Source organism: Bubalus bubalis, chromosome 3 (genome assembly GCF_019923935.1).
Source record: "Bubalus bubalis isolate 160015118507 breed Murrah chromosome 3, NDDB_SH_1, whole genome shotgun sequence".
In the NCBI taxonomy this organism is placed as follows: Eukaryota; Metazoa; Chordata; class Mammalia; order Artiodactyla; family Bovidae; genus Bubalus; species Bubalus bubalis.
In genome coordinates this window covers 171,916,685-171,944,143 of record NC_059159.1, presented here as the reverse complement: position 1 = coordinate 171,944,143, position 27,459 = coordinate 171,916,685, and the positions used below count along the sequence as shown (strand labels likewise).

Genomic DNA, 27,459 nt, shown 5'->3' with positions numbered 1-27,459 from the left:
AAATGTAAGGGAAATCCTGTCCTTAGCGTCCTCTAAGTTTCCCGGATTTCTGTCTTTTCCCCCAAAAGTACACAAAGGCAAGCACTTCCAAAGCAGGCTCATTTCCTTGATGTGAAGACCTACTGAGGTTAAAGCCTCTAGCTCTGATCAGTTTCTAGAGTTGCTTGGAATACGTGGGTGGTGACTGGGTATTTAACGGATCTTCCATCAAACTCGAATTTCGCAGTCTATAGTAATGTCTAAACTCAAACCACCCCTGGGTCGCATGAAAACTCATCTGGGTTGTCCTTGCCAGTGGTTTCCACCAGCTGCAAGTAAACCTGTTTGGCCTGGCTGCAGACAGCCTTCAGCGATCGCTGCCCCCCACCCCGCCCCCAATCCTAGACCCAAAAGATTAACTGAAGTTTCCATCTTCTCGATGTTTACATCCTTGGGAATGCACAGCACCTAGGAGCAGACGCGCGAAAAACTCTCCATGCTGGCCCCGACGGCCTTCTCGTTTTGCGTAAGGGTGTGCACGGCCCCACGTCGGTGTTACTCACGCCTTCTTACAGCTTCTCGAGAATTTTCATCTTCCAGAGGCCTTGACCCTTCGCCTCCTCTTAATACGTGTTTGGCCGGGGAGCAAGATGTTCACCGCCTCCGCTCCGCCCTGGCGGCCTAAGCCTCCACCACAGCCTGGTTTTAGAGCCAGGGGGCCGACAGCAAGGCCGTTTAACCTTCGGTTCGTTCTCATTCTCACCACTCCGCTTGCCGCACATTGACCCAGCCTTCGCTCTCAGTGCGACAGAAGCAACCAGACCAGAGACTCGGGCCCACTCTGTGGCACCCATGACGACGCACAGCTGCGACCCCGTAACTAGCAGCGACCCTAGTGAGCCACGGTATCGCGAGGCTTGGCAGCTCCCGGACGCGCGCGGCCCGGCAGCTGGGCAATGCTATTGGTGCGGCCGGGGCAATTTGGGCTCAGCCAAAACTTAAGGGAAGGGAGGCTGCGCCGGGCAGATCTCGCGAGGCTCGAAGAGGCGCCCCGCGAACTAGGAGCGGGGCGGGCTGACTGGCGAGCCCTGGCGGGAGGGGCATCATGGCGGCCCAGGCGCTGGCGCTCCTGAGGGAGGTTTCGCGGCTGGAGGCGCCGCTGGAGGAGCTGCGCGCTCTGCAGTCGCTGCTGCAGTCGGTGCCGCTCAGCGAGCTCCGCGAGCAAGCGGCGGAATTGCGCCTTGGCCCGCTTTTCTCCCTGCTCAACGAGAACCATCGGTGAGAGGACCCTGCAGCTTGAGCGGGGGAGAATGACACCCCTAAGTATGGAGCCGGGGATGGGGGGTGGTGACGGGGGAGGCTTTTCCCAGTCTCATTGAGGGCTGAACATAGATGAAATTTCAGAGAGGAAGGATCCAGGGCCGAGAGGCAAGAGACGGGGTTCAAGTCCAGGCTCTGAGGTGTGCCCCTGACCGTCGTTTGGACTCGCTGCCTTCATCCTTGAAATAGGAGGCGAAAGGCAAGGTTGCCCATCTATAGGGAGGGCTCCTCCAACACGTATCCGAGTCCTTGACTTTTTCTCTCCTCTTTAGCAGAGGTCCTATCCTGGCGGCTTGGTAGGCTATGTCGATATTTTAAATTCACGTACTCTTGGTCCAGTAATTCTTGTTACAGAAATTAACGTGCAGGTATACTCACACACAAAATGTACTGTATCTACAGGTTTATTCACACAGAAGTTGACAGCAAAAGGCAAACAACTAGGAACAACCTGAATATCTATTAAAAGGAGATTCTTAAATTATGACATATGACTATGGAACAGTATGCAGCTGTTAGAAAAATTGAGTAGATATATCTATCTCTCTCTGTATATGGACATAGATCTCTAATATATATTGCTGAATGAAAAAATTGTTGGAGTTTATAAATCCATTATATGTAATTTTTAAAAAAGAATTACAACCCTCTCACACCCACATGAACACTGGCCAGTGTAACATTAGAAATACCTGAAAGGTACATTAGAAGCTATTAATATGGAAATGGAACTTAGCATGGTAGGAAGGCATTTTACTTTTCATTTTATGTACATCTGTAGTATTTGATTTTTAAATGCTTTGTATTTGATCATCTGATAACCTAAAAGACTTAAAATGTTTGTGATCCAGAAATTTAAAAGTGACCTTCTTTTTTGAAAAGATAATGAATCACTGAGTCAAGACTGGGTGATTTCAGAGGACTTTTTTGGCTCTGACCTTCTAAGAGGTCTCTCTTTTTCATTTGTGTTATCCCTCCATTAATTCTGTTAGTCAACATTATTTAGACCTGCTTATTAAATCCCTCTTATATGTGCGTTTTATTTCAGGCCCTCATCTTCTCCCTCTTGCTAGACCTGTTGCATTAGTTTGATTTCTCATTATTCCCGAGTTTACTTTTCTAGTGTGTTCTTCCAACGTTGAAACCACGGTGAACTTCGCAGGTTGTTTGACTCCCAGCTTTTCCATGGTTTCCCAGTGCCTTCGGTGCAAAAGTAAGACTTGTCAGTCTGGCATCTGGACCCGTACAGTTTATTTTCACCCTGCTTTTCCAGCCTCATCATTTTTCTCCACTCTACACATATTTCATCTGCTCCAGCTGCCATGTGGCGATAATTACGGTTCCTTAAGCATGACTTGGCACTTTTCTAACTTTGTTTATGCCAGTCGTACTAACGGAAATACCTTCTTTCCTTCTCTCCAAATCTGTCCATCTTTTAAGGCCCAGATGAAGTGCCTTCCCCTCCAAAAAGTCTTTCCTGGTCACTCCAGTTGCAGTGACAGATCTCAGATCTCCTTAAGGACATGATGATTATTTCTCTTAAGGATACTTGATATTTTTGCCTTATGTTGTAATTCCATATGTGTTTCATTCTAGTTTGTAAATTCTTTGATGACAGGGGCCATATTTTGTTCATCTCTGCATCCCTCCTAGGGTGCAGCACATAATATGATATATGCCAAATAAAAGATGCATAAATTTTAGACAGCCCAACTAGTCCAGCCACTTTATATTATAGATGAAGAGACTTTCAGTGGTCACACCATAAGTTAACACCAGGAATGCAAATGGGACTGAAATGGAGTGGAGTGTGAAGAATAAGGTCTGCGGGGGAGGTAGTTTGCTGGAAGGAGCAGTACTCTAGAAAACAGTGTCACTGGAAATTGAAAGACAGGGTAGTAGATACCACCTGCAACTTGTGGGAATAACTCTCTGTATATTGAATTGGCAATCTCTAGATATTTTTCTGTTTCTCTGGGCTATATATTGCTTCGGGATCTTTTCTGAGTTCAGTTCAGTTGCTCAGTCATGTCTGACTCTTTACGACCCCATGGACTGCAGCACACTAGGCTTCCCTGTCCATCACCAACTCCTGGGGCTTGCTCAAACTCATGTCCATTGAGTTGGTGATGCCATCCAATCATCTCATCCTCTGTTGTCTCCTTCTCCTCCTACCTTCAATCTTTCCCAGTATCAGGGTCTTTTCCAGTGAGTCAGTTCTTCGTATCAGGTGGCCAAAAGAGTGCAGCTTCAGCATCAGTCCTTCCAATGATATTTAGGACTGATTTCCTTTAGGATGGACTGGTTGGATCTCCTTGCAGTCCATGGGACTCTCAAGAGTCTTCTCCAACACCACAGTTCAAAAGCATCAATTCTCCCGTGCTCAGCTTTTTTTATAGTCCAACTCTCACATTCATACATGACTGCTGGAAAAACCATAGCTGTGACTAGATGGACTTTTGTCGGCAAACTGATGTCTCTGGTTTTTAATATGCTGTCTAGGTTTGTCATAGCTTTTCTTCCAAGGAGCAAGTGTCTTAATTTCATGGCTGCAGTCACCATCTGCTGTGATTCACTGTTTCCATTGTTTCCCCCTCTGTTTGCCATGAAGTGATGGGACCGGATGCCATGATCTTAGTTTTTTAATGTTGAGTTTTAAGCCAACCTTTTCACTCTCCTCTTTCACTTTCATCAACAGGTTTTTTAGTTCCTCTTCACTTTCTGCCATAAGGGTAGTGTCATCTGCATATCTGAGGTTATTGATATTTCTCCCATCAATCTTGATTCCAGCTGGTGCTTCATCCAGCCAGGCATTTCTCATGATGTACTCTGCATGTACTCATCTCATACTCTAGCAAAGTAATGCTCAAAATTCTCTAAGCCAGGCTTCAATAGTACATGAACCATGAACTTCCAGATGTTCAAGCTGCATTTAGAAAAGACAGAGGAACCAGAGATCAAATTGCCAACATCTGCTGGATCATCGAAAAAGCAAGAGAGTTCCAGAAAAACATCTACTTCTGCCTTATTGACTATGCCAAAGCCTTTGACTGTGTGGATCACAACAAACTGTGGAAAATTCTTAAAGAGATGGGAATACCAGACCACCTGACCTGCCTCCTAAGAAATCTGTATGCAGGTCAAGAGGCAACAGTTAGAACTGGACATGGAACAACAGACTGGTTCCAAATAGGAAAAGGAGTACATCAAAGCTGTATATTGTCAACTTGCTTATTTAACTTATATGCAGACTACATCATGAGAAACGCTGGGCTGGAAGAAGCACAAGCTGGAATCAAGATTGCCGGGAGAAATATCAATAACCTCGATATGCAGATGATACCACCCTTATGGCAGAAAGCGAAGAGGAACCAAAGAGCCTCTTGATGAAAGTGAAAGAAGAGAGAGAAAAAGCTGGCTTAAAGCTCAACATTCAGAAAACTAAGATCACGGCATCCAGTCCCATCACTTCATGGCAAATAATGGGGAAACAATGGAAATAGTGACAGACTATTTTTTGGGGCTCCAAAATCACTGTAGATGGTGACTGTAGCCATGAAATTAAAAGACGCTTACTCCTTGGAAGGAAAGTTATGACCAACCTAGACAGCATATTCAAAAGCAGAGACATTACTTTGCCAACAAAGGTCTGTCTGGTCAAGGCTATGGTTTTTCCAGTGGTCGTGTATGGATGTGAGAGTTGGACTGTAAAGAAAGCTGAGCACCGAAGAATTGATGCTTTTGAACTGTGGTGTTGGAGAAGTCTCTTGAAAGTCCCTTGGACTGCAAGCTGCTGCTAAGTCGCTTCAGTCGTATCCGACTCTGTGCGACCCCATAGATGGCAGCCCACCAAGCTCTGCCATCCCTGGGATTCTCCAGGCAAGAACACTGGAGTGGGTTACCATTGCCTTTTCAAGCAGATCCACCCAATCCATCCTAAAGGAAATCAGTCCTGAATATTCATTGGAAGGACTGATGCTAAAGCTGAAACTCTAATACTTTGGCCACCTGATGCAAAGAACTGACTCCTTGGAAAAGACCCTGATGCTGGGAAAGATCAATGGCATGAGGAGAAGGGGACGACAGAGGATGAGGTGGTTGGATGACATCACAGACTCAATGGACATGAGTTTGAGAAAGCTCCGGGAGTTGGTGATAGACAGGGAAGCCTAGTGTGCTGCAGTCCATGGGGTCCCAAAGAGTCAGACACAACTGAGCAACTGAACTGAACTCTGCATATAAGTTAAATAAGCAGGGTGACAGTATACAGCCTTGTCATACTCCTTTCCCAATTTTGAACGAGTCGGTTGTTCCATGTCCCGTTCTAACTGACCACAGGTAAGGTGCTCTGGTATTCCCATCTCTCTAAGAATTTTCCATAGCTTGTTGTGATCCACACAGTCAGAGGCTTAATCATAGAAACCTATAGCCATTGGCAATCACTCTATTTCCCCCTCTCATCCCTCCTCCAGCCCCTGGCAAGCAGGGTCTATGAACACTGATGTACGGTTTTTGTGTGGACATACGTTTTGACTTATCTTGAGAATAAAAAAATTAACTACTCTCTTGGGCTTGATTGTACAAAGTGCAGTCACTAAGTTAAAAGGATACGTTCATTTGCTTTGAATTGCTGTGTGTTTCTGTGCTCAGTCATGTCTGACTCTTTGCAACCCCAAGGACTCTAGCTCTCTAGGCTCCCCTGTCCATGGAATTTTGCAGGCAAGAAAATTGGAGCAGGTCACCTTTTCCTTCTTCAGGGGATCTTCCTGACCCAGGGACTGAACCCGTGTCTCTTGCATCCCATGCATTGGCAGGCAGATTCTGCGCCACCTGTGGAGCCGTATATTACTATATTGCTTAATTCCCTTTTACACAGGCACAGTTTAACTATATACTCCTGTTAGTAGTATATAAGTGCCCATTTATTTGTACAGCCTATTAAGAGACAAGGAAATTACTCGTGAAACACCTCTATCTGCATCTGGTGGTCATCAAGTTCTGCTTCATTTGCCTCCTTAATAGCTCTTGAATCTTTTCCCTCTTTTCCTTTCTCACTGTTACTTCCTCGTTTTTGCTCATTTATCACCTCTCACCATCAAATAACTTCTAACTGAAAGTTTTTTCTCTAAAACTGATGCAGTGATTTCTACAAGTCAGATCTCATTGTGTTCCTTCTCTGCCTTAAAACCACTTAATGGCTTTCCGTTGCTTTCTAGGAAAAGGCTAAATTCCATAGCAGCATGTGAAAGACCTATCAGAGCCCAGCTTCTGTGCATCTTTCCTGTTTCACTTTTTGTTATTCATCCTTCTCCCCACTTCTCTCCCACCCTGTCATACCAAGTGACTTGTGGTTCCTTGAATGCATAACACTGTCTCATTCCTTTGTCTATTCCTTCATGCTCACACCCCCTTTGCCTGGAACACTTCTCTTAGATAACTCCCATGTTTTCTTAAAGTTTCATTTAGGTGTTAACCTCTGGGGGGCCTTCTCTGAACCGCATCTTCTTTTCTGAGCTCCCTCAGCTTCTAGCCCTAACCTGTAGCCATTATCTGCCTGGATTATAGTTGCCTATTTTTCTGTGTCTTCCATTAAATGAGCTCCTTGAGATCAGAGAATATATCTTTTGCTTAGAGAGTATATATTATATATATATATGTGTGTGTGTGTATATATATATATCTAGCACAGACATGGTACATAATAGATACTTAGTAAATGTTGAATAAATTAGTAGAAGTGGTCTTTCAAAGGGAAGTCTCTGTGCGGAGGAGAGCCTTATTAAGCATGGTGTCAGATATTAAGGTTGTTCAGTTCAGTTGCTCAGTCGTGTCCGACTCTTTGCGACCCCATGGACTGCAGCGCACCAGGCTTCCCTGTCCATCACCAACTCCCGGAGCTTGCTCAAACTCATGTCTATTGAGTCGGTGATGCCCTCCAACCATCTCATCCTCTGTCATCCCCTTCTACCTGCAGTCTTTCCCAGCATCAGGGTGTTTTCCAGTGAGTCATGTCTTCACATCAGGTGGCCAAAGGATTGGAGCTTCAGCATCAGTCCTTCCAATGAATATTCAGGACTGATTTCCTTTAGCATGAGGTTGTTACTTCCTACCTGGTAGGACAGGAACTGATGATATCCATGGTGTCTCCTTTAGGGAGCAGACTACTTTGTGTGTGTCCATCCTGGAGAGATTGCTGCAAGCTTTGGAGCCAGTTCATGTGGCCCGGAACCTCAGGGTTGACCTGCAGAGAGGACTGACTCACCCTAATGATTCTGTAAAAATCCTCACTCTGTCCCAGGTATGAATATTTCAGTAGCACGTAATGGAATCAACGTTTAGTGACCATCTGCCCTGGGCCAGGCTCTGTGCTGGGCGCCAGAGGCAGAGAGGTGAAGAAAATGCGTGCTCTCTCTGTCTGTAAGAATTGTCTAGTCTAGTGTGTGTAGCTGATTATAAATGCGGAATGCAAGCTGAAGAGCTTCCAATAAGCACCATCTGAATCAGTTTTTCGTCAAATACGGAGTTGCTTTTGTCAGACATTTTACCATATGATGTTAGTATATGGTAAAATGCCTGATACAAAAGCTATTAAATAAAGCCTGTTTCTCTCCTCCAAGGAGCCCCAAGTCTTAAAAAAAAGATTGCCATGGTAAGTCTTATTACAGTGACATGAATGAAGCACTGTTATAAAGGTCACTATTCCAACAAATTGGCAGCAACTCTTACCAGCGTGGTAACCAAACGTGCTACTGTTTGGGTGAAGAGCTGCTGCTGAGGATTATTGTGAAGGGACAGAAGCCGAGCAGTTAGTTATCCAAGAGATGTTCAGTTACTGTTTGTTCTTTTTTCCTCTTAAGTATTTATTCAGGAAAAGGGGAAGGTATCAAGTTACCCATTAACCATTTCCTTGCAGACACTCTGGCTTTACCTATTTAAGTTTCATTTAATCCTTATGATCCTGCAGCTAAGTGTTGCATTCCTATTTGACAGACAAAAAGTTAGGCTCACAGAAGCTATTTAATCTGCTCTCTCGATTAACCACTGAAAGCCGACAGAACTCGGATTTGTACTGTGTTCACTCACTGAGGCGTCTCAAACCTTAACTCGCCTGTGTTGCTTTTTTCTTTCAAAGATGTGACTGTGCCATCTGTGTGTTTGACTTTAATGAATCTGAGTCATTTGGAATTTTTAATGACTCATGGCTATAGTCAGTAACTCCTAAAATAACTGTACACTAAGGAAATTTGACTGTCATGTGTTTCCATGTTGCCCAGCCTTGGAAGAGTATTTCTGATTGTTTTTTTCCTTTCAGGTTGGAAGGATTGTTGAAAATTCTGATGCTGTTACTGAGATTCTAAATAATGGTGAATTACTGAAACAAATTGTTTATTGTATTGGTGGAGAGAATCTGTCAGTAGCTAAAACGGTGAGTCAGCTACATGCAGTGACGATGTCCTAAAAAACAGAAAGGCCTTCTGGATTGAGAGGTGAAGGTTTAGAATTAATGATTTGTGTAACTGAATTTGCAACTTCGTATTGATGGGATCAAATAAATAAATGGTTGTCAAAAAAAAAAAAGCTAGTAAACCCCTTTTATTTTCTAGAATACACATGTCTGAATTATCCATCAGAGAGCTTACATAAGTTGTTTGGGTTGCTTGATAAGAAACTGTTTCTATTTTCTATTGAAAATACAGTGTATCTTTTCCAATTATAAGTAATTATACGTAAAATGTAGTGAATGCTCTTTGGATAAGGCGCATTCCATACACTAATTTTCACTTCAATCTTAGGAAGTAGAAAATACAGTTTGGCATTTTGACTACTTAAGAGATATTTTCTTTCCTTATAAGGCCATTAAATCCCTGTCAAGAATATCACTGACCCAAGCTGGACTGGAGGCTTTATTTGAAAGTAATCTGCTGGATGATTTGAAAAGTGTCATGAAAACAAATGACATTGTTCGGTATAGAGTGTACGAGGTAAGACTAAAAGCATACTCTCTGGTGCCTGTAGTTCAGAATGCGGTAGGGCTTACATAAAAAGGCAAGATGGCTCATTTGACATGTATTTATTGAGCCTGTAGTCTGTGTTAGGTCCTATACTAGGCGCTAGCAATGTAGAGGTGAACTCCCAGCCTAGTATGTGAGACAGTCACATAAAAAATATTTATATCGCCTGCAATGTTGGAGACCTGGGTTCTATCCCTGGGTTGGGAAGATCCCCTGGAGAAGGGAAAGGCTACCCACTCCAATATTCTGGCCTGGAGAATTCCATGGACTGTATAGTCCATGGGTCACAAAGAGTCGGACACGACTGAGCGTCTTTGACTTTCACTAAGTACTATTGATATGATAGAGGAGATACCTTTGAAATTACACTTTGAAAAAATTAGTGTAGTAGTGGTAGTAAGAAGAAGCTTTGTATTGAGCAGTGTGCTAAATCCTCTCATCTATATTGTCTTCAATCTCACAGTAAACCCTATACTTCATTATCATTAATCTCACTATTAATGGAGTCATTTACCCAAGACCATTCAGTTAGTAGACTGTGTATTCAAAATGAACCTTCTATAGTCTAATTCCCTTTTCAGAACAGTCTTTGCATGTCTTAACATGTAAGAATCTTAGTTTTCCTTCTGTTTATATAGCCATTTCTTCTTGGTGTCCTGAATCCTTAACCTCTATTGAACTTTTAATTGTTGGGGTTTGTGAAGGCAAGCTAGGCTGTGCCCATGTTCAAAACAAAGCCCTGATTCTGTCCATTCACCTCATACCCCTAAAGAGAGACAGCAGCAACAAACTGACCCTGTCTCACAGTCCACACAGCTGGATCTTGGCCCTCCAGCTCATTCTCTGCGGCCATCTCCGCCGTACCACATATCCGTTCGGTCATCACACTGCGTCAGCTTTAGTGAAACCCACGCACTTCTCTTCGTTGGCATAGCTGCCACAGCCCCGGTCTTAAGCTCTCAGTGTCTGTCACCTGGAGCACTGGATTTCCACCCAAACAGGTCTGCCGGTTTGTTTTGTCACTGCTAGTCTGTTGCCACGTGTAGTCAGAATGACCTTTTAAAAGTCGAAATCCGATTCTGTCGTTCCTCTGCTTAAAACCCTTGGTGTCCTAGATCTCTCGCTGAGCGCTCGGAACATACTTATTGAATGAGTAAGGGAATTACTGACGGATAGAATACATGAATGAATGAATGATTTTTACAATCTGTTTATTGTTGCCGACAGGGGCTTTTGTCCCAATTAATGGTTTCTTTTTGAAAAAGTCAAGATATGCCCAGGTATATGGAGTGTTTCTGTGCCAGAGTAATTTCTTATGAGTTCAACAAAGTTGTCCTACTTTTGGAGACAAATTATGGATTTTTAAAAATTCAGTTATATTAAGTATATATGTAATTTGTACCAGTGTATAATATACTTCCTAGCCCTGCATTTAACTTAAAATGCCATCTAACAAACAAGTTTGGTGCTCTTTTCACCTTTCTGCCTTTTCTGTTCTTTTCTCTCAGCTGATTGTGGAGATTTCTTCTGTGTCACCAGAGTCTCTGAACTACTGTACCACCAGTGGGTTGGTAACCCAGCTCCTCCGAGAACTGACTGGTGAGGATGTGCTGGTCAGGTATGTTGATGGAGAAAGTTCTTAAAGCAGAATGTCCTCTTCTGGAGAGCCAGAAGACAACCTCAGGACTTAGCATGACCTCCCCTGCCTGGATCCTATGCTCAGGTTGCAGTCTCATGACTGATGTATGTCCTGAAGAAGGGGCGTTTAGAACACGGCTCACCTTACATGATCACAATGTCCTGGAACTTAGCAAAGCCCTTCATGACTGTTTAGCTCCTTTTGAATGACTGTCCCCTGTCCTTAGGCCTGTGTGCACTTTAGAAGGTGCCAACCACATGGCAACTGTCGTTTTGTATTACTTAACATGTTAGCATGCACATGGGGTGTGCGTGTGTGTGTGTGTGTGTGCACGCGAGCGCGCACGCATATATGGTTGTTCAGTCACTAAGTTGTGTCCGACTCTTTTGTGACCCCGTGGACTATAGCCTTCCAGGCTCCTCTGTCCATGGAATTTCCCAGGCAAGAACACTGGAGTGGGTTGCCATTTCCTTCTCCATGGGATCTTCCCAATCCAGGGACTGAACCTGAGTCTCCTGCATTGATGGGTGAATTCTTTACCACTGTACCACCAGGGAAAGTAAAGTGAAAGTCACTCAGTTGTGTCTGATTCTTGGTAACCCCATGGACTGTAGTCCGTTAGGCTTCTCTGTCCATTGAATTCTCCAGACAAGAATATTGGAGTGGGTAGCCACATCTTTCTCCAGGGATCTTCCCGACCCAGGGATCGAACCCAGATTTTTTGCATTGCAGGTAGATTCTTTACTGTCTGAGCCACCAGGGAATCCCATGTGCATATATATATTTTTGTTTGTTTGTTTCTTTTGGCCATGCTGTGCAGCTTGTGGAATCTTAGTTCCCTGACCAGGGATTGAACCCAGGCCCTAGGCTGTGAAAGTGCTGACTCTTAACTACTGGACTAACAGAGAATTCCCGACATGCATATGTTTTGATATTGTTAAGTAATAGCACTACAGCATGACAGAATAAAACTTGGGACTCTTAAAAATGAGGGAGAGACTTGGTTTGCATGCATCTCTACTACTTAGTAGCTGTTTGACCTTAGATTATTGTAACCTTTCTGGACCTGAGTTTTCCTCATCTCCTTGATGACAACAACATGTATGCCAGCAAATTTGGAAAACTCAGCAGTGGCCACAGGACTGGAAAAGGTCAGTTTTCATTCCAATCCCAAAGAAAGGCAATGCCAAAGAATGCTCAAACTACCGCACAATTGCACTCATCTCACACGCTAGCAAAGTAATGCCCAAAATTCTCCAAGCCAGGCTTCAGCAATACGTGAACTGTGAACTTCCAGATGTTCAGTTCAGTTCAGTCACTCAGTCCGACTCTTTGCGACCCCATGAATTGTAGCACGCCAGGCCTCCCTGTCCATCACCAACTCCTGGAGTTCACTCAAACTCAACGTCCATCAAGTCGGTGATGCCATCCAGCCATCTCATCCTCTGTCGTCCCCTTCTTCTCCTGCCCCCAATCCCTCCCAGCATCAGAGTCTTTTCCATTGAGTCAGCTCTTCGCATGAGGTGGCCAAAGTACTGGAGTTTCAGCCTTAGCATCATTCCTTGCAAAGAACAAGCTGGTTTCAAAAAAGGCAGAGGAACCAGAGATCAAATTACCAACATCTGATGGATCATCGAAAAAGCAAGAGAGTTCCAGAAAAATATCTATTTCTGCTTTATTGACTATGCCAAAGCCTTTGACTGTGTGGATCATAATAAACTGTGAAAAATTCTGAAAGAGATGGGAATACCAGACCACCTGACCTGACTCTTGAGAAACCTGTATGCAGGTCAGGAAGCAACAGTTAAAACTGGACATGGAACAACAGACTGGTTCCAAAGAGGAAAAGGAGTACGTCAAAGCTGTATATTGTCGCCCTGCTTATTTAACTTATATTCAGACTGCATCATGAGCAATGCTGGGCTGGAGGAAGCACAAGCTGGAATTGAGATTGCCGGGAGAAATATCAATAACCTCAGATATGCAGATGACACCACCCTCATGGCAGAAAGTGAAGAAGAACTAAAGAGGCTCTTGATGAAAGTGAAAGAGGAGAGTGAAAAAGCTGGCTTAAAGCTCAACATTCAGAAAACTAAGATCATGGCATCCGGTCCCATCACTTCATGGCAAATAAATGGGGAAACAGTGGAAACAGTGGCTGACTCTTTGTTTGGGCTCCAGAATCACTGCAGATGGTGACTGCAGCCATGAAATTAAAAGACACTTACTCCTTGGAAGAAAAGTTATAAACAACCTAGACAGCATATTAAAAAGCAGAGACATTACTTTGCCAACAAAGGTCTGTCTAGTAGTCACGGCTATGTTTTTTCCAGTGTTCATGTATGGATGTGAGAGTTGGACTATAAAGAAAGCTGAGCACCGAAGAATTGATGCTTTTGAACTGCGGTGTTGGAGAAGACTCTTGAGAGTCCCTTGGACTGCAAGGAGATCCAACCAGTCCATCCTAAAGGAGATCAGTCCTGAGTGTTCATTGGAAGGACTGATGTTGAAGCTGAAACTCCAATACTTGGCCACCTCATGCGAAGAGCTGACTCATTTGAAAAGACTGATGCTGGGAAAGATTAAGGGCAGGAGGAGGAGGGGACGACAGAGGATGAGATGGTTGGATGGCATCACCGACTCAATGGACATGAGTTTGGGTAGACTCCAGGAGCTGGTGATGGACAGGGAGGCCTGGCGTGCTGCAGTCCATGGGGTCACAAAGAGTCAGACACGACTAAGCGACTGAACTGAACTGAACTTGTTGACAACTCTGTAAATGTTGTCATTTACAACATTAAATGTGAATGACAACTCTGAAAATGAGGATTAAGTGAATTAACCATAGAGACCAGTACAATGGCTGATACAGGCTCTATATTGAGAAATGTTAATTCCAGTCTCTATTCCCAGCTCCCTACTCCTCCCTGAGTCCCCTTTGATATCTGCCAAGTGCTTCCTTGGATATTCCGCAGTTTACCAATACCTCCTCACTCTTAAACACTTGGTTTGTTTCAAATATTTTGCTATTATAAGAGTACTGTAGTTACCTTTGTGTGCACAGGACTTTGTTTTCCTTTTCTTAAATGATTTTCTGATTGTCCTCTGTTCTTTAAACCTGACTGAATTTGTTAAACTCACATGTATAAAGCAGTCCTCAGTTAACCCTGTCTCAAAGCATTGGAGTTACGTTGTTTCAGAGCTTTCATGATAAGGAAATTATTTTGTTAAGTTTCTTTAACTTAGTATCAGAGTTAGTGACATAGGAAAAAAACTTGCAAGTAGTCAGTTAATATACCTTAGGATCAGCTATAGAAGTACTTGTTTTAGTTAATTGAGGAAGTTCGTTCATGGTTAGGCTTTAAAAGATACCAAAGAATTATTTTTTAAATATGTGGTAGAGGTAATTGTGTTTAAAAAAAAGTCATGTTTGACATTTCAAAATAAAACACAGGTTTAGAAACTCTTTGAGGAGGGTTGTGTTATAATGGAAACAAGCAGCAGCCGTGGGCCTCGAATCAGAAGAGCTCAGTTTGAGTCATAACTGCCTCGGAAAAACAGTACGATTGAGATTCTGGACAAGTTACAATTTTCTCATCCTTCTGTCCTCATCTGAAAAGGAGATCCAGGATCATTGACCTTTGACATTTGGTGGGAAGAATTAAATAAAATAACCTGTATGAAAGCAGTTTATAAACTGTCGGTCACATGCAAAACCTTGGCGTTTCAGAGCCACCTGTATAGAAATGGTGACGTCGCTGGCCTGTACTCACCATGGACGACAGTACCTTGCTCAGGAAGGAGTCGTCGATCAAATTTCTAACATAATTGTCGGGGCAGATGCAGACCCTTTCTCTGGCTTCTATTTGCCAGGTAAGAAATACTTGTGGAAACGACAGCCTGTGTTTTGATTCAGAATTAATCTTGGACAGGGGAAGCCAAGCATTGTTTTCTTTAGAGCCAGTTTCCTCTAGATGATGCCCACGGGCCCTTAATGAAGTGGAATTTATTGCTCTGGGAGCCACATGCTGCTGATTCTGATTTTCTAGAAAAGTTGCTATTTAGAGCATTAGGATGTTTCCCTTGACCCTTAGCCAAAAGAGTCATAAATAAAACTACCAGAATGACGTTTAGAGTATGTTTCACAGATTTGTCAAAGCTTGAGTTGAAATCTTTAATATAGAATTGTTCTAGTCATTCTATTGTAGGACATGGTTGGTTACTTTTTCTTGAGCACGTTCAGAAATTGAAGGTTTATTTTAGAGAGCCTTGCTTGTTTCATTAATGAACATCTCTGTTTAAAGTTTTCTTCCTGAAAATGAGTGCAGACTTGCCTTCCTCTGACCCCACAGGCCCTCGTTCTCTCTTCTCCTTTCTTCGGTGACAGTGCTCAGTGTCGGGACTGAGACCAGCGGGCAGCTGGGCCTCTGCTCCCGCGGGGCCGCACAGGTCCTTCAGTGTCTTCTCGTGGCCTGTCTGATTTCTGGGCAGCACAGCACCATAACCTTTCTCCCCTTTGTGGCCTGAAGGTTGTTACTGTCCTGAGAAAATGTGGGGCCCACAATTTGTGTTGTCTTCTTTCTCTATTAAAATACATTCTTCTAAATATCTTCAGGGTTTGTGAAGTTCTTTGGAAACCTGGCCATAATGGATAGTCCTCAACAGATCTGTGAGCGTTATCCTATCTTTGTGGAAAAGGTCTTTGAAATGACAGAAAGTCAGGACCCCACCATGATTGGTGTAGCAGTGGACACGATTGGAATTCTGGGATCCAATGTTGAAGGAAAACAAGTTTTACAGAAAACAGGTTGGTAGGACTTGTTTTGGTTTTCCTTAAGGTGCTCTTTTTTAAAAAATAAGAATTCATTTGCTGCTATGCTTAACTTCATTGTAGAAGCTGCTTTTATAGGACAGTCTTCTTACCATGACCTGCAATTAACCCCTAAAAAGTCTCATAATTATTACTGGATTTTTTTTTTAGCTTGGCTGGATCAAATACTGTTTCCCTTCTACATCTTCTTAAATAGTATTCATGGTACAGAGACTGTAGTCTGGAGTCAGAAAGACCTGGCTTTATGTCTCAGTTCTAACATTGACGTAGCCTTTTCAGCTTCTCGTACTCACTTCACTGCTCGCGGCTTCATTTTTCTCATATATAAAAACAGCATAACAGCTGTTAATATTTCTCAGGGTTGTTCATATTTAATGAAAAGACACATTTGTTTAATATTTATATGTCAAGGAAGGTAAACAAAACATGTTACAAGATTTTATGCCAAGAGTGATACTTTCATGGCACATCCATGGGTATCTTGCAAGTACTATGAATTCCACGCACAAAAAAAATGCACAACACTGTTAAAACCCTTGAGAAATAGATGTTAAAAATTATTAATACATGTGCCGTCGTGTTTCATAGCTGGTATCCATGTTATGTGTGCGTTTCTCGGCGCTGGCGCCTGAAACATGCAAGCTGCTGCCGTGGTGCAGGGCGCGCCGCTGCCGCTCATTTCACAGATGAAGTGGCCGAGGCTCAGACACGTTACGACAAGTGTTAAGATCATTCCTATTGCGGGGCAGCTGCTACTCAAATCCAGGTCCACTGATCCCAGATCTCGGTACTTTTATTGCATATGAAATCTCATTGTTCACTTAACACCCATTAGGATGGCTATTGTAATGTTGTTTTTTTAAACAAAATGAGTGTTGACAAAATAACAAAGATGTGAAAAATGGGAAGCTTGTGCACATCTGGTGGGAATCTAGAATGGTGCAGCTGCTGTGGAAACTATGATGGTTCCTCAAAAAATTAAACATAGAATTACCATATGGTCCAGCGATGCCACTTCTAGGTATATACACCCAAAAGAATTGAGAGCAGGGACTTAAATAGATACACCTGTGCTCGTTAATAGCATTGTTCACAGTAACCACAAAGGGTAGAAACGAGTCACTGATGAATGAGTGGATAAACAGACGTGGTGCATATGCATCCAAAGGAACATTATTCGGTCTTGAAAAGGAATGCAGTGCTGACACATGCCGCGGCACGGGGGCCTTGAAGACGCGGTGCCAAGGGAAACGAGCCAACACAAAAAGACGTTCTGTATGATCGCGCTGATGCAGCGTACCTGGAATGTCAGATTCACAGAGACAGGAAGTGGAATGGTGGTTACCAGGGGACATGGGGCAGGGGGCAAAGGGAAGTTGTTATTTAATGAGTGCAGTTTGAGGGGATAATAAAGCTCTAGAGGTGGGTGGGATAATGGTTGCACAACAATGTGAATGTATCCTTTTAAAAATGGATAAAGTGATAAATTTTATGTTACATGTATTTTACCACAATAAAAAGTATCTTGTTTTTCTTCACAGGAACTCGCTTTGAACGCTTGCTCATGAAAATAGGATATCAAGCAAAGAATGCCTCAACAGAGCTCAAAATGAGATGTTTGGATGCACTGTCATCTCTTTTTTATTTACCAGTAAGTGGTTTGGGAAATTAACAGAGGACAGTGGGATATTTGGGGGAGAATAAATCTGTATAATACTAGTTAACTTACTCTAAATTTCGACCAAATAAATGCCATCTTTCTCACTCTTAGTGAAAGAAGATATCCTTCATTATATGACTAGTGGCATTTTTTTAAGTTAAAATGGAATCATAGAGTATTAGAGCTGGAGAGGACCCTAGAGATTGCTTAATCAACCCCATCAAAACAAAATTAAAAAGCAAGCCAAAACAAATCTGGGGAAGTCAGGGCTGTGTTTGGGGAAGAGTGCTCCAGACTTGGCAGAGACCAGACAGCTGGCTAATGGCAGGGTGTGATCCGAACCCAGGTTTCCTCACTTCCTAATGTCTTGAGATTTGCCTTTTGTTTCATGTAGCCTGAGCAGCAGACTGACGACCTCCTGAGGATGACAGAGTCCTGGTTTTCTTCTTTATCTCGGGACCCACTGGAGCTCTTCCGTGGCATCAGTAATCAACCCTTTCCTGAACTACACTGTGCTGCCTTAAAAGTGTTCACGGTAGGCAGCCTGTTCTTTTCCAGAGGCCCTTCTGGGACTCTGCTCCTTCAACACTTGAGTACTTACAGTGAGCCCATAAGTTTCTGCCCTCTGCTGTTAGCGCAGACTAATGAGGGAGACAAATGTGTGAACAGATGGTTTCGGTGAAAGCTATTAGGTGCTGTGGCAAATGTTTGGGGGTGCTCAGGGATCACAGAATTAACTCCAGATTCCTTACCTGCCATCAAGCAAGCCCTTACTGTCCTAGCCCTGGTCTTCCCACAGCCTAATTTCCTGCCATTCCCTTTTGGTCCTGGATGCTCTAGTGATAAAAGAGACTGCTCCCATCATATCTCTGGACCTTCATGTATTCTCTGCTGCTGCTGCTGCTAAGTCACTTCAGTCATGTCCGACTCTGTGCGACCCCATAGACGGCAGCCCACCAGGCTCCCCCGTCCCTGGGATTCTCCAGGCAAGAACACTGGAGTGGGTTGCCGTTTTCTTCTCCAATGCATGAGAGTGAAAAGTGAAAGTGAAGTCACTCAGTCGTGTCCGACTCTTAGCGACCTCATGGACTGCAGCCTACCAGGCTCCTCCGTCCATGGGGTTTTCCAGGCAGGAGTGCTGGAGTGGGGTGCCATTGCCTTCTCCATATTCTCTGCAGGCAGCACTCTTCCCTGACTCTGCTTGTTAACTTCTATTTATTCTTCCAAGGGCTAGCTCAGATATCTTTTCAGCAAGCTTTGCCCAAACTCATAAGGTTGACTTCAGCATTGCTGACTTTCCTACTTTGCATTTCCTAATTTATTCAGCAAATATTTATTGAGCTTCTATGTTAGGTTCTGTAGGTAACAGTGAACAAAATAGACAAGACCTTCCTTTCGTGTAGCTCCCTGTCTGTGGAGGGACCTGGGCAGTAAATATATAGTTAATTGTATAGTTGTGGTGAGGGTTATGCCTCTGTGTTTTATTTATTACACTTGTTGAAAATGTTTATTTGTTGACCTGTTAACAGGGTTTATTGAAAAAGAGGAACCATATCTGATTTAAGTTTGTAGCTTCAGCACTTACTGTGGTTCCCTGGGCTGGTGGAAATGTGGTAATACGCCCTTTAGTAATCTCATCAGTGGCATCTCAGGTAGCATGCTGGGCCTGGAGAGGGAAGGAGCAGGAGAGGGGCGGCCAGACAGGGAAGGCGTCCTCCAGGATGTGCGACAGTCTGCGTCTTGAAGGACACAGAGTACCTGCCAGCTTCAAGAATGCAGTTTTTAGACTGTTTCACTCTTGTTAGTAGCCACTGTGATGGGCACTTTGGCTCCCGCACTGGTATTCTTGTTTTAGTCCATAAGTCGCGTTTGGCTCTTTTGTGACCCCATGGATTGTAACTTGCCAGGCCCCTCTGTCCATGGGATTCTCCAGGCCAGAATACTGAAGTGCGTTGCCATTTCTATTTCTAGGGGCTCTTCCCAGGGATCTAACCCACATCTCCTTCATTGATGGAGCCACCTGGGAAGCCCATTCTCTTTATTGCTTTATTTTTTCCTAGTCTTCTACCTTATGCTTCACTTATTCAGCCATAGTTGTAGAAATAATTTTTGATGTACTGGTTGGGGCAGCTGTTTTTATTTCAAACCCCCCATCCTCAAATATTGTTGAACAGGCTGATGATTCTCACACTGAAAGGTTTGTTGTGATGCAGAGTCTCAGCCAGCGGCTCTGGGACACAGCCTGAGATCCTTAGTTTCTAACAAGTTCCCAGCTGATGCTGATGCTGACGGGCTGCGGAGCACCTTTTGAAGGGAAGAGACAGGCTGTAAACTTGATTGTTCCTTGTTAAAATATAGTAGTGAGGTTTTAAAAAACATTTTTAATTATAAAAGTTGCTTATTCATTACTTTTAAATTTGGAGAAGATTGAGAAGCAGCAGGCTTTTAAAGCACACAGCACTCCTGCTTGGTGTGCTTCGCCTCAGTGCTGGTGTCAGCGTTGGTGTTAGAGTCTGTCTGTGTACTGGGGATACGTTCAGACACACGGTCACACTTGCTGCCTCGGCCCGCCTCACTTCCCCTTCCTCGCGTTCTCAGTGTTTGCACTGTCGTGAGTTCAGGGTTTACAAGCGCGTGTGTGATTTCATATTTGTACTGCTTATGCATATATCCTTAAAATACAGTATTTCAAATATGATTGAACTTTACAAATGCTATCATGCTCTTCATATCATTCTGCAACTTGCTTTTTCTCTTTAGCATTATGTTTTTAAGATTTGTCCGTACTAAAAGAGGCAGTTGGAAAGTCATCAGCATTTCATTGTGTAGCCGCAATGTGTCATTCTCCAGTAGATGAAGATTTAGATAGCATCTATCACAAATGATGCTGCAATGAACATTCTCTAAAATACACTCTTATGCACATGAATGAGTTTCTTTAGGGTAGTCTTTTCTTCTCTAGTCTTTCATTTTTCCATCTTTGTAATTATGCCATGTGTGTAATTTGGATCTATTTTTTTCATATAACAGATTTACCTATCTTTATAAACATTATTCTTAATATATACTTAATTTTTAATTTTTCATTGCTAGATACCATAATTTACCGACCCATCTTCCCACTATAAGGGATTTATAGTGTACCTTTCACGCTGTAATGAGCATGTCTGTACACAAAACTTTAAAAAATATTTTGAGTATTTTCTTAAGTTAGAGTTTTAGGAGGAATTTACTTAGGTAAAAAGTAACATTTTTAATGTTTGTGTTACCAGATTTTTTCTAAGGTTTGTGCCATTCCATTAACACACCTAACTTCTTAAGGCTCAGAGGAATTGTGTTCTTTATCCCCTTCCATTTCAGGCCATTGCAAACCAACCCTGGGCTCAGAAGCTTATGTTTAACAGTCCAGGTTTTGTAGAGTATGTGATGGATCGGTCCGTGGAGCATGACAAAGCTTCAAAGGATGCTAAGTATGAACTGGTGAAAGCACTTGCCAATTCCAAGACAATTGCAGAAATCTTTGGGAACCCAAATTACTTGAGGCTCAGGACTTACCTGAGTGAAGGTCCATACTACGTGAAACCTATTTCCACAACAGCAGTGGAAGGAGCGGAATGACTTCTTCCAGAGCCTAGACCCTTTATTGACCAAAATTTCTCCTAAGGCATTTGACTCCATCTGTATTCTTCAAAACAGAAACTGCCCCCGCCCCCCCAGAACTATCATGGAGTATCTAATATAACTTTATCACCCACATTTGTTGTCTTTCCGCATTGAAACTCAGTGTAAAACCAGGAAAGCAGGCAGACTTCGTCATAATTGAACCAGATGTTTCTCAGATTCCTTTTACTGCCTTAGTCTCTGCAAGAAGATGGAAGTTTTGTTCTCCTCCCAAAGAAATTTCATGGACTTACTCTCTGTCTTATTTTAAAATCCACTTTAACTAAAATGGAACCAAATTGTTTCTGAATTGTTTTCATCCCTGCCCCCTCACCTTTTTTCGGGTTTTTTTTGGGGTTTCGGGTTTTCTTTTCTCCCTACTGATTCTACTTTCAAAGTCTTGGATATTTAATATTCTTTGAAAAACAAGTAATATGCAATCTTAAAATTATGTTCCCTATACTAAGAATAAATACTTTTAATAAGATCTCTTGATTTTTTGTTACTATTATTCCTTTGAAAAATAAAAAATAAATCTTTTGAAGATGTTTCTAGTGTTCCTTGATGCCCTTTTTGCTGTTTATCAATGCATTTTACTCCGTTGTGGTTTTGGGTGGGAGGGAGTGATAACATGCTAAACTGGAAAGGTCCCCAAACTATCATCTTAGTTATTGGTGGTCATCGTTGTTGAGACCTTTAATTTATGAGGTTCAAGTCAATATTGAGTTGATCAAAGAGAGGGAAATTGACTCCTAATAACCAGGGTCAGAATGGAAGGCTCCCTTTGCCTAAACCAGGATACCATCTCACAGATTAACAAAGGATGCACTTGTTTTTCATTGACAAAAAATGTTCCCACCTGTTTTCTAGTGTTCTGCTCTCTAAACGGCAAAGCAGTCACCAATCCAGAGGTTTTTATGTGAATATGTTATTGGAGTGTGATGGTTCAGAATGTAGAAATAGGTTTCTTTCAAGCCATGGTGACACAGATAAACCAGCCCTGCTCTGTTACAAAATGATTCTCAAGTGACTGGAATTTTCTTGTCCCAGATTAGTTACCTGTCTTTCACCATCTCTGGTATCCCTGAGTTCCGTTTGTCCATGTTCCCATACTGGCCACTTTCCTACTGCTAACACCAGGAAATTTCTGTGGTTTTAAGCCACCTAGTTGGTTGTATTCTGTTAAGCAGCTCTAGGAAACTAATAGAGTACATGGTTGTTGTTTAGTCGCTAAGTCATGTCCAACTCTTTGCAGCCCTGTGGACTGCCAGGCTCCTCGTCCATGGGATTTCCCAGGCAACAATACTGGAGTGGGTTGCTATTTCAGGGATTCTTCCCAACCCAGGATCAAACCCCTGTCTCCTGCATTGGCAGGCAGGTTCTGTACCACTGAACCACGCAGGGAAGCCCAATAGAGTGTCTACATAACATGAGATGTGTATTTGTTGCATCCCATTTGTAAAACACTGCCTAATTAGGACTTGATGGAAATTGTTTAACCAAGAGAGCCAAGTCTTTATGGTAGTGAAATAGTTAATATATGCTGCTGCTGCTGGTGCTGGTAAGTCACTTCAGTCGTGTCTGACTCTCTGTGACCCCAGAGACGGCAGCCCACCAGGCTCCCCCGTCCCTGGGATTCTCCAGGCAAGAACACTGGAGTGGGTTGCCATTTCCTTCTCCAATGCATGCATGCATGCTAAGTTGCTTCAGTCGTGTCCAACTGTGTGTGACCCCAGGCTCCTCTGTCCACGGGGTTCTCCAAGCAAGAATACTGGAGTGGGTTGCCATTTCCTTCTCCAAGTTAATATATACTAGGTAGCTAAAACTTTTAAATGTGATCCCACCATCCAGATTACAAAAAATGTTTCCTGCTTGCAGACAAGATGAACATTTTGTTAAATTCCTTATTTATTATTTCTCTTTAATTCTGAGCATTCTAAAAGGTCAGTCACTGTTGTGATCACTGGAGTCATGACAGTTCCATAGAATGTGATTTTTAGAAACCCATTAATTATAAAAACAAAACAAGACTTCTGAGTTACAATTCAATTTTATGTCCTCTCTTTTCTAGACAGAAGGTTTTATTTTGAAGAGAATCACATTACACCAATTTAAATTTCTTAAAATGAGATCTCAATTCAGTGTAGTACATCAGATGAATAAGACACTTTGCACCTTGCTGAGTACAATTAAAGATTCAGAGAAACTACACAAAAACACAAGGAAGGAGGGACATTTTCTGTAACACGGTTGGAGGTAGTTTTACAAAAACACACTTTGAAGAAAAACAAAGAAACCCTAATCTTCATAAGACATGGCATTATTTTTTATGGTACCCATGTGAAAGCGTTTAAAGCTGTCAAGATACGTCAGAAGTTTGCAGGAAACAAGCCCATAATAGGTTTCAAGCAGCGTACATTCTTTTCCACTGTTAATTTCCTTCCATGCTTGGGGCATTTCAGCATCTGTGGTTTCTGAGGATGTGAAAATGAACTTATAGCAACATCTGTTGTATCTGATGTGCCTTTTCCCAGAAAACCTTGAACTGTGGATGGGTATAAGGCCAATGGTCTTAGCACAAATTCCTACGAACACATCAGCAGGCACTATAATGGGTACTTCTTTGAAAACTACATACATCATCCGAGCCGCATCTTGGGACATAACAAAGGCCTCCCTGCTGCAGTAATCTGGGTAGTACTTTTCTGGGTACTGACTGAAAGGGACAAATTCTTGGCTATTAGGGTCTCTGTTGGGCATATCCTGATGGATAACTCTTCCAACATAGATATCTTCAAGGTGTTCTTTCAGATTGAGAAGATAGTCCACCAAGCTTGGTATATTGACAAACATCTCTTCATCAACCTTCAGGACAAACAGGGCATTGGGACAGAAAGCCACAGCCCACTGCATCATGGCGATAATCTTCAGAGTCTGGTTCTCAGCACTGTCCAAGAAGATGCCTTCAATTATGTCATTATTCTTTTGGGACTCTTTGTCTATCTCTTGCTGAGTGGTTACCAAAACAGGCATTCCCAAAGCAAATAGAGTGAGAATGGGGTGCCCTCCGACACTGGTCACGTTACCCCAGGTTTTCCTGATGAGATCCCGCCTTGTTCCATTTTCTGGGCTACTGAATATAAGAGAGAGCAAAAATACACTCTTCCCTTTACACACCTCTGACTGGCTCAGGATATAGTATTTGGAAAGATTGCTTCTCAAGGGATCCGTGTTCAATTTTCTTGCCTTATCCTTAATTTCAAGAATTTTCTTATCTACATAAGGCAAAGCATGCAGAAAATATTCTTCCACAAAATCAGCCCCAAAAAGCAAGGCATGAAACAGAATAACATTAAACAGGATGAAACACCACTGGTGAGTCCGAAGTCTGCAGAAAGTCACCTAAATGAAAGAACACATTCATTCGTTCAAGCTCCATCCCCATTTCTGTATATATACTCCCGGAATACTGTGTGTACACCTGAAAGTACGTAACAGTACACTATTTTAAGTGTTTACTATAGTGTTTCTGTTACCTCTCTCACTAGATCTTGGTCCCTGGACATCATGCCTCTCTCTTCTCCAGTACTGCTGAGACCCGTATTTAGCACAAAGTGGAAATGGAACAAAATGCTGGCTGTTTTCTTGCTTGGATGAAACCTACTTACTATACTCAAGGCACCTGTGTTAGACACTGGGGAAACAAAGAGGAATCAGACGTAGACACATGAATATAAAGTAACAATTGGTATCATTTGGCTAAAAACTTACGGAAAAATATATGACTGTCCTTTCCAGAACCAATGTGCTTGGGTCAGTTTCTTCTCTGATTACAAAGGTCCAGGGCTATTTGTCAATGGAGTGGCAGCTTTTGTTGACCACTGCCAATGGCTATGGTCAAACATTTACATTCTTCTAGTAAGAGTTTTCAATTTAATACTGAATTCTGACATTATCTGTTTCGACAGTGTCCCCTAATCTTTCTGACATGTCTTTTTCAATATGGGCAGATTCCTGCTATCTGCACAGCACCTTTTCCGAGATCTAGGACATACCTGATGCCACGCTTATTCCATCTCATTAAAGGAGATGGAAACTTTCCATCTGGAAGAACATATACAATATAGTATTGCAATATAACAGAGCCAGAGACATTAGAAGAATTTAGTCTCTGTTCATCGGAGCTTCAATCAATAAAGACTCCCATAGTGACACTTAATGTCTTACTGAGCACCGGCTGTGAGCCAGGCCCTGTGCTACACACTTTACATGCCTTAACTCTTTCAGTCTTGCTAATATCCCTTTCAGATAGGTTATCTTCAGACTTAAACTGAGCATCCATGTGGTTAAGGCATTTGCTCAAGATCATTCAGTGAGTAAGAAGAGGGTGAGATAGGGCCATGATATAAACTCAGACCTGTCAGTTTCAAAGCTCACTCTTAACCACTAGAAACTCCTGAAGTCCATCTTTTACTTCCCTATGTCTTTTTAATAAGAAAAAAACAACAAAGCAAAACAAATTCCCACAATTATAATCTGAACTCCTTTCCATTTTTTTTCAGTTCATCTGATGATTTACACAAAGAAGAAACTTTAGCCTACTCAAAAGCTTATTCTAGTAGATATAAAATGCTACAGAGATTATAAGAAACTTACCTGCATGTTGTCTGTGAACAATCTGGGGGCTTCGGAAATTATTGAGCCCAGAGGCCAAAGTGTGTCCAAATGTATCTCAGGATCACTCAGTCTAACAGCAATTGAAGTACAGTACCTCGTGCCTGAGACCTTCAGGATAAGGTTTCTTGTCAATCAACCTGAGCTTTTGTCCCAGAATACCTTCTATCTAGCTCTATAGGAGAGCAAGTGCTGATCATGTTACAGCCACAGTGAATCCAGAACAAAGAATAGAAAGCAAACCTCTTCAAATGCCTCCAACCTTGTGTGCCTCTTGAAGCTGACCCCTTGTCTTTATATGGAGTTCCTGGTGAAGTATGTGTGGGAGTTGAAAGAACAGTTCACACATATGTCTCCATAGCATCATCACACAGGGAGTGTATCTCAAGAAACTAAACAGAGTCGTTTCTGCTCCCTGGTACATGCACGTGCAGGAAATGTGTTAAACATCAGTGGGTCCTTGTCATCCCTGGTGGGTGCCTTTCTTCTACCTAAAGAAACTTATGGTGTAGTTTGATACATGTCTCATCAGGAAGGATTTTGAATTCCTAGTGTAGGCCATGTAAGATTGTTCTTAAATCAGTTATGTCATCCATCTACCTCTCCCAGGCAACTTTATCTCAAAATAGAAAACAACCTGTAATCCCTTTTAGCCTGAACTGGAAAAACTAAGCATTTGATGTTTGCAATATTTCTATTGTCTCTATGTGTAGAAATTACTCCAAATACCATTTGATCAGCAAGTTTATTAAAGAAAGAAACAACATCCAGCATATTTTTATGTTCCTGTCACAAACAGTTGCACTGAACCTTCTGTTCCTATGCCAGGCTATGTTTCATGTTTCTCTTTTTGCATGTTGATCTTCCTGCCTGCCATTCATAGCAGTTTTTGTAGTTATTTGCCTAGGAATAATTCATTGCATTTTAAAGCTGGCTGTTTTCTCAACAATCATTGTGGATTCTTGGAGATTTTTTTACAAAGTGGGGAATATATATCCTAAAAAAATTCAAATGAGAATTTTTTACATATACAAAAGTGAATGATTACATGGGTCTTGGATTTCATTAAATACAAATTCCATTTTGCAATTTTCATTTTTTAATGAGCCATAAATTTTGCTCCAGGATATCCTCTGGACTTAAACTGAGACAGTTTGGTTTCTTTGTCCATGAGAGGTTCAAACAATATTATCTCTGGGCCAGCTCCATCTAGAATTTTCAGTTTGATTCAGCAAACTCTTAGGGTATTAGGGTTGAGATCATTTGCTGCAAATAGAAGTGCCTGGTTTTCTTGATTACCTTAGCACTGCCTTCTCTTTCATTAAAGCTCACCCAAGCTGACATGTCAACTCATGTCTTCCTAAATTTTCCTGTAATATCATCATCAGTCACCCGCTGCCTTACAAGTTCTCAGTCTTCCTGTTGTCTACCAAACCAAACCAACTCTCTTAAGACCTGACTTTCTGAACTCCATACTTAGTTTCCACCACCACAAAGAATCAACTTTTTATTTCCCACGTGTTCAGTGCCCTAGATGTACTCCGGACGCTTGGAGCCTTCGCTCTGCTCTACCACGAACTGCACATACGACTGTCTGTCGTATGAGTAGTTCTTTGGACATGTGTCTTACATTCCCCCTCTCCTCGTAAAGCGAGCATAGTAAGAAAAAGTGTCGCACAGTCGG

The 27,459-nt window shown here is 42.4% G+C and overlaps 2 protein-coding genes across 2 annotated transcripts; one reads left to right on the top strand and one right to left on the bottom strand.

Annotated features, from left to right (window-relative positions):
* Nucleotides 1-996: 996 nt before the first annotated feature.
* Nucleotides 997-21,651, top strand: PSMD5 (proteasome 26S subunit, non-ATPase 5). The gene is made up of 10 exons (XM_006054135.4): nt 997-1,257; nt 7,453-7,597; nt 8,612-8,725; nt 9,153-9,281; nt 10,820-10,929; nt 14,681-14,823; nt 15,566-15,757; nt 17,323-17,432; nt 17,836-17,976; nt 20,802-21,651. The coding sequence occupies exons 1-10, from the start codon at nt 1,085-1,087 to the stop codon at nt 21,057-21,059; spliced, it is 1,515 nt and encodes a 504-aa protein (XP_006054197.1). The 5' UTR covers nt 997-1,084; the 3' UTR covers nt 21,060-21,651.
* Nucleotides 21,652-23,399: 1,748 nt separating this feature from the next.
* Nucleotides 23,400-25,763, bottom strand: B3GALT9 (beta-1,3-galactosyltransferase 9). Its single transcript, XM_006054169.3, has 2 exons — nt 25,758-25,763; nt 23,400-24,503 (listed from the first exon to the last, which is right to left on the bottom strand). Exons 1-2 carry the CDS (start codon nt 25,761-25,763, stop codon nt 23,400-23,402), a joined length of 1,110 nt encoding a protein of 369 aa, XP_006054231.2.
* Nucleotides 25,764-27,459: the final 1,696 nt, after the last annotated feature.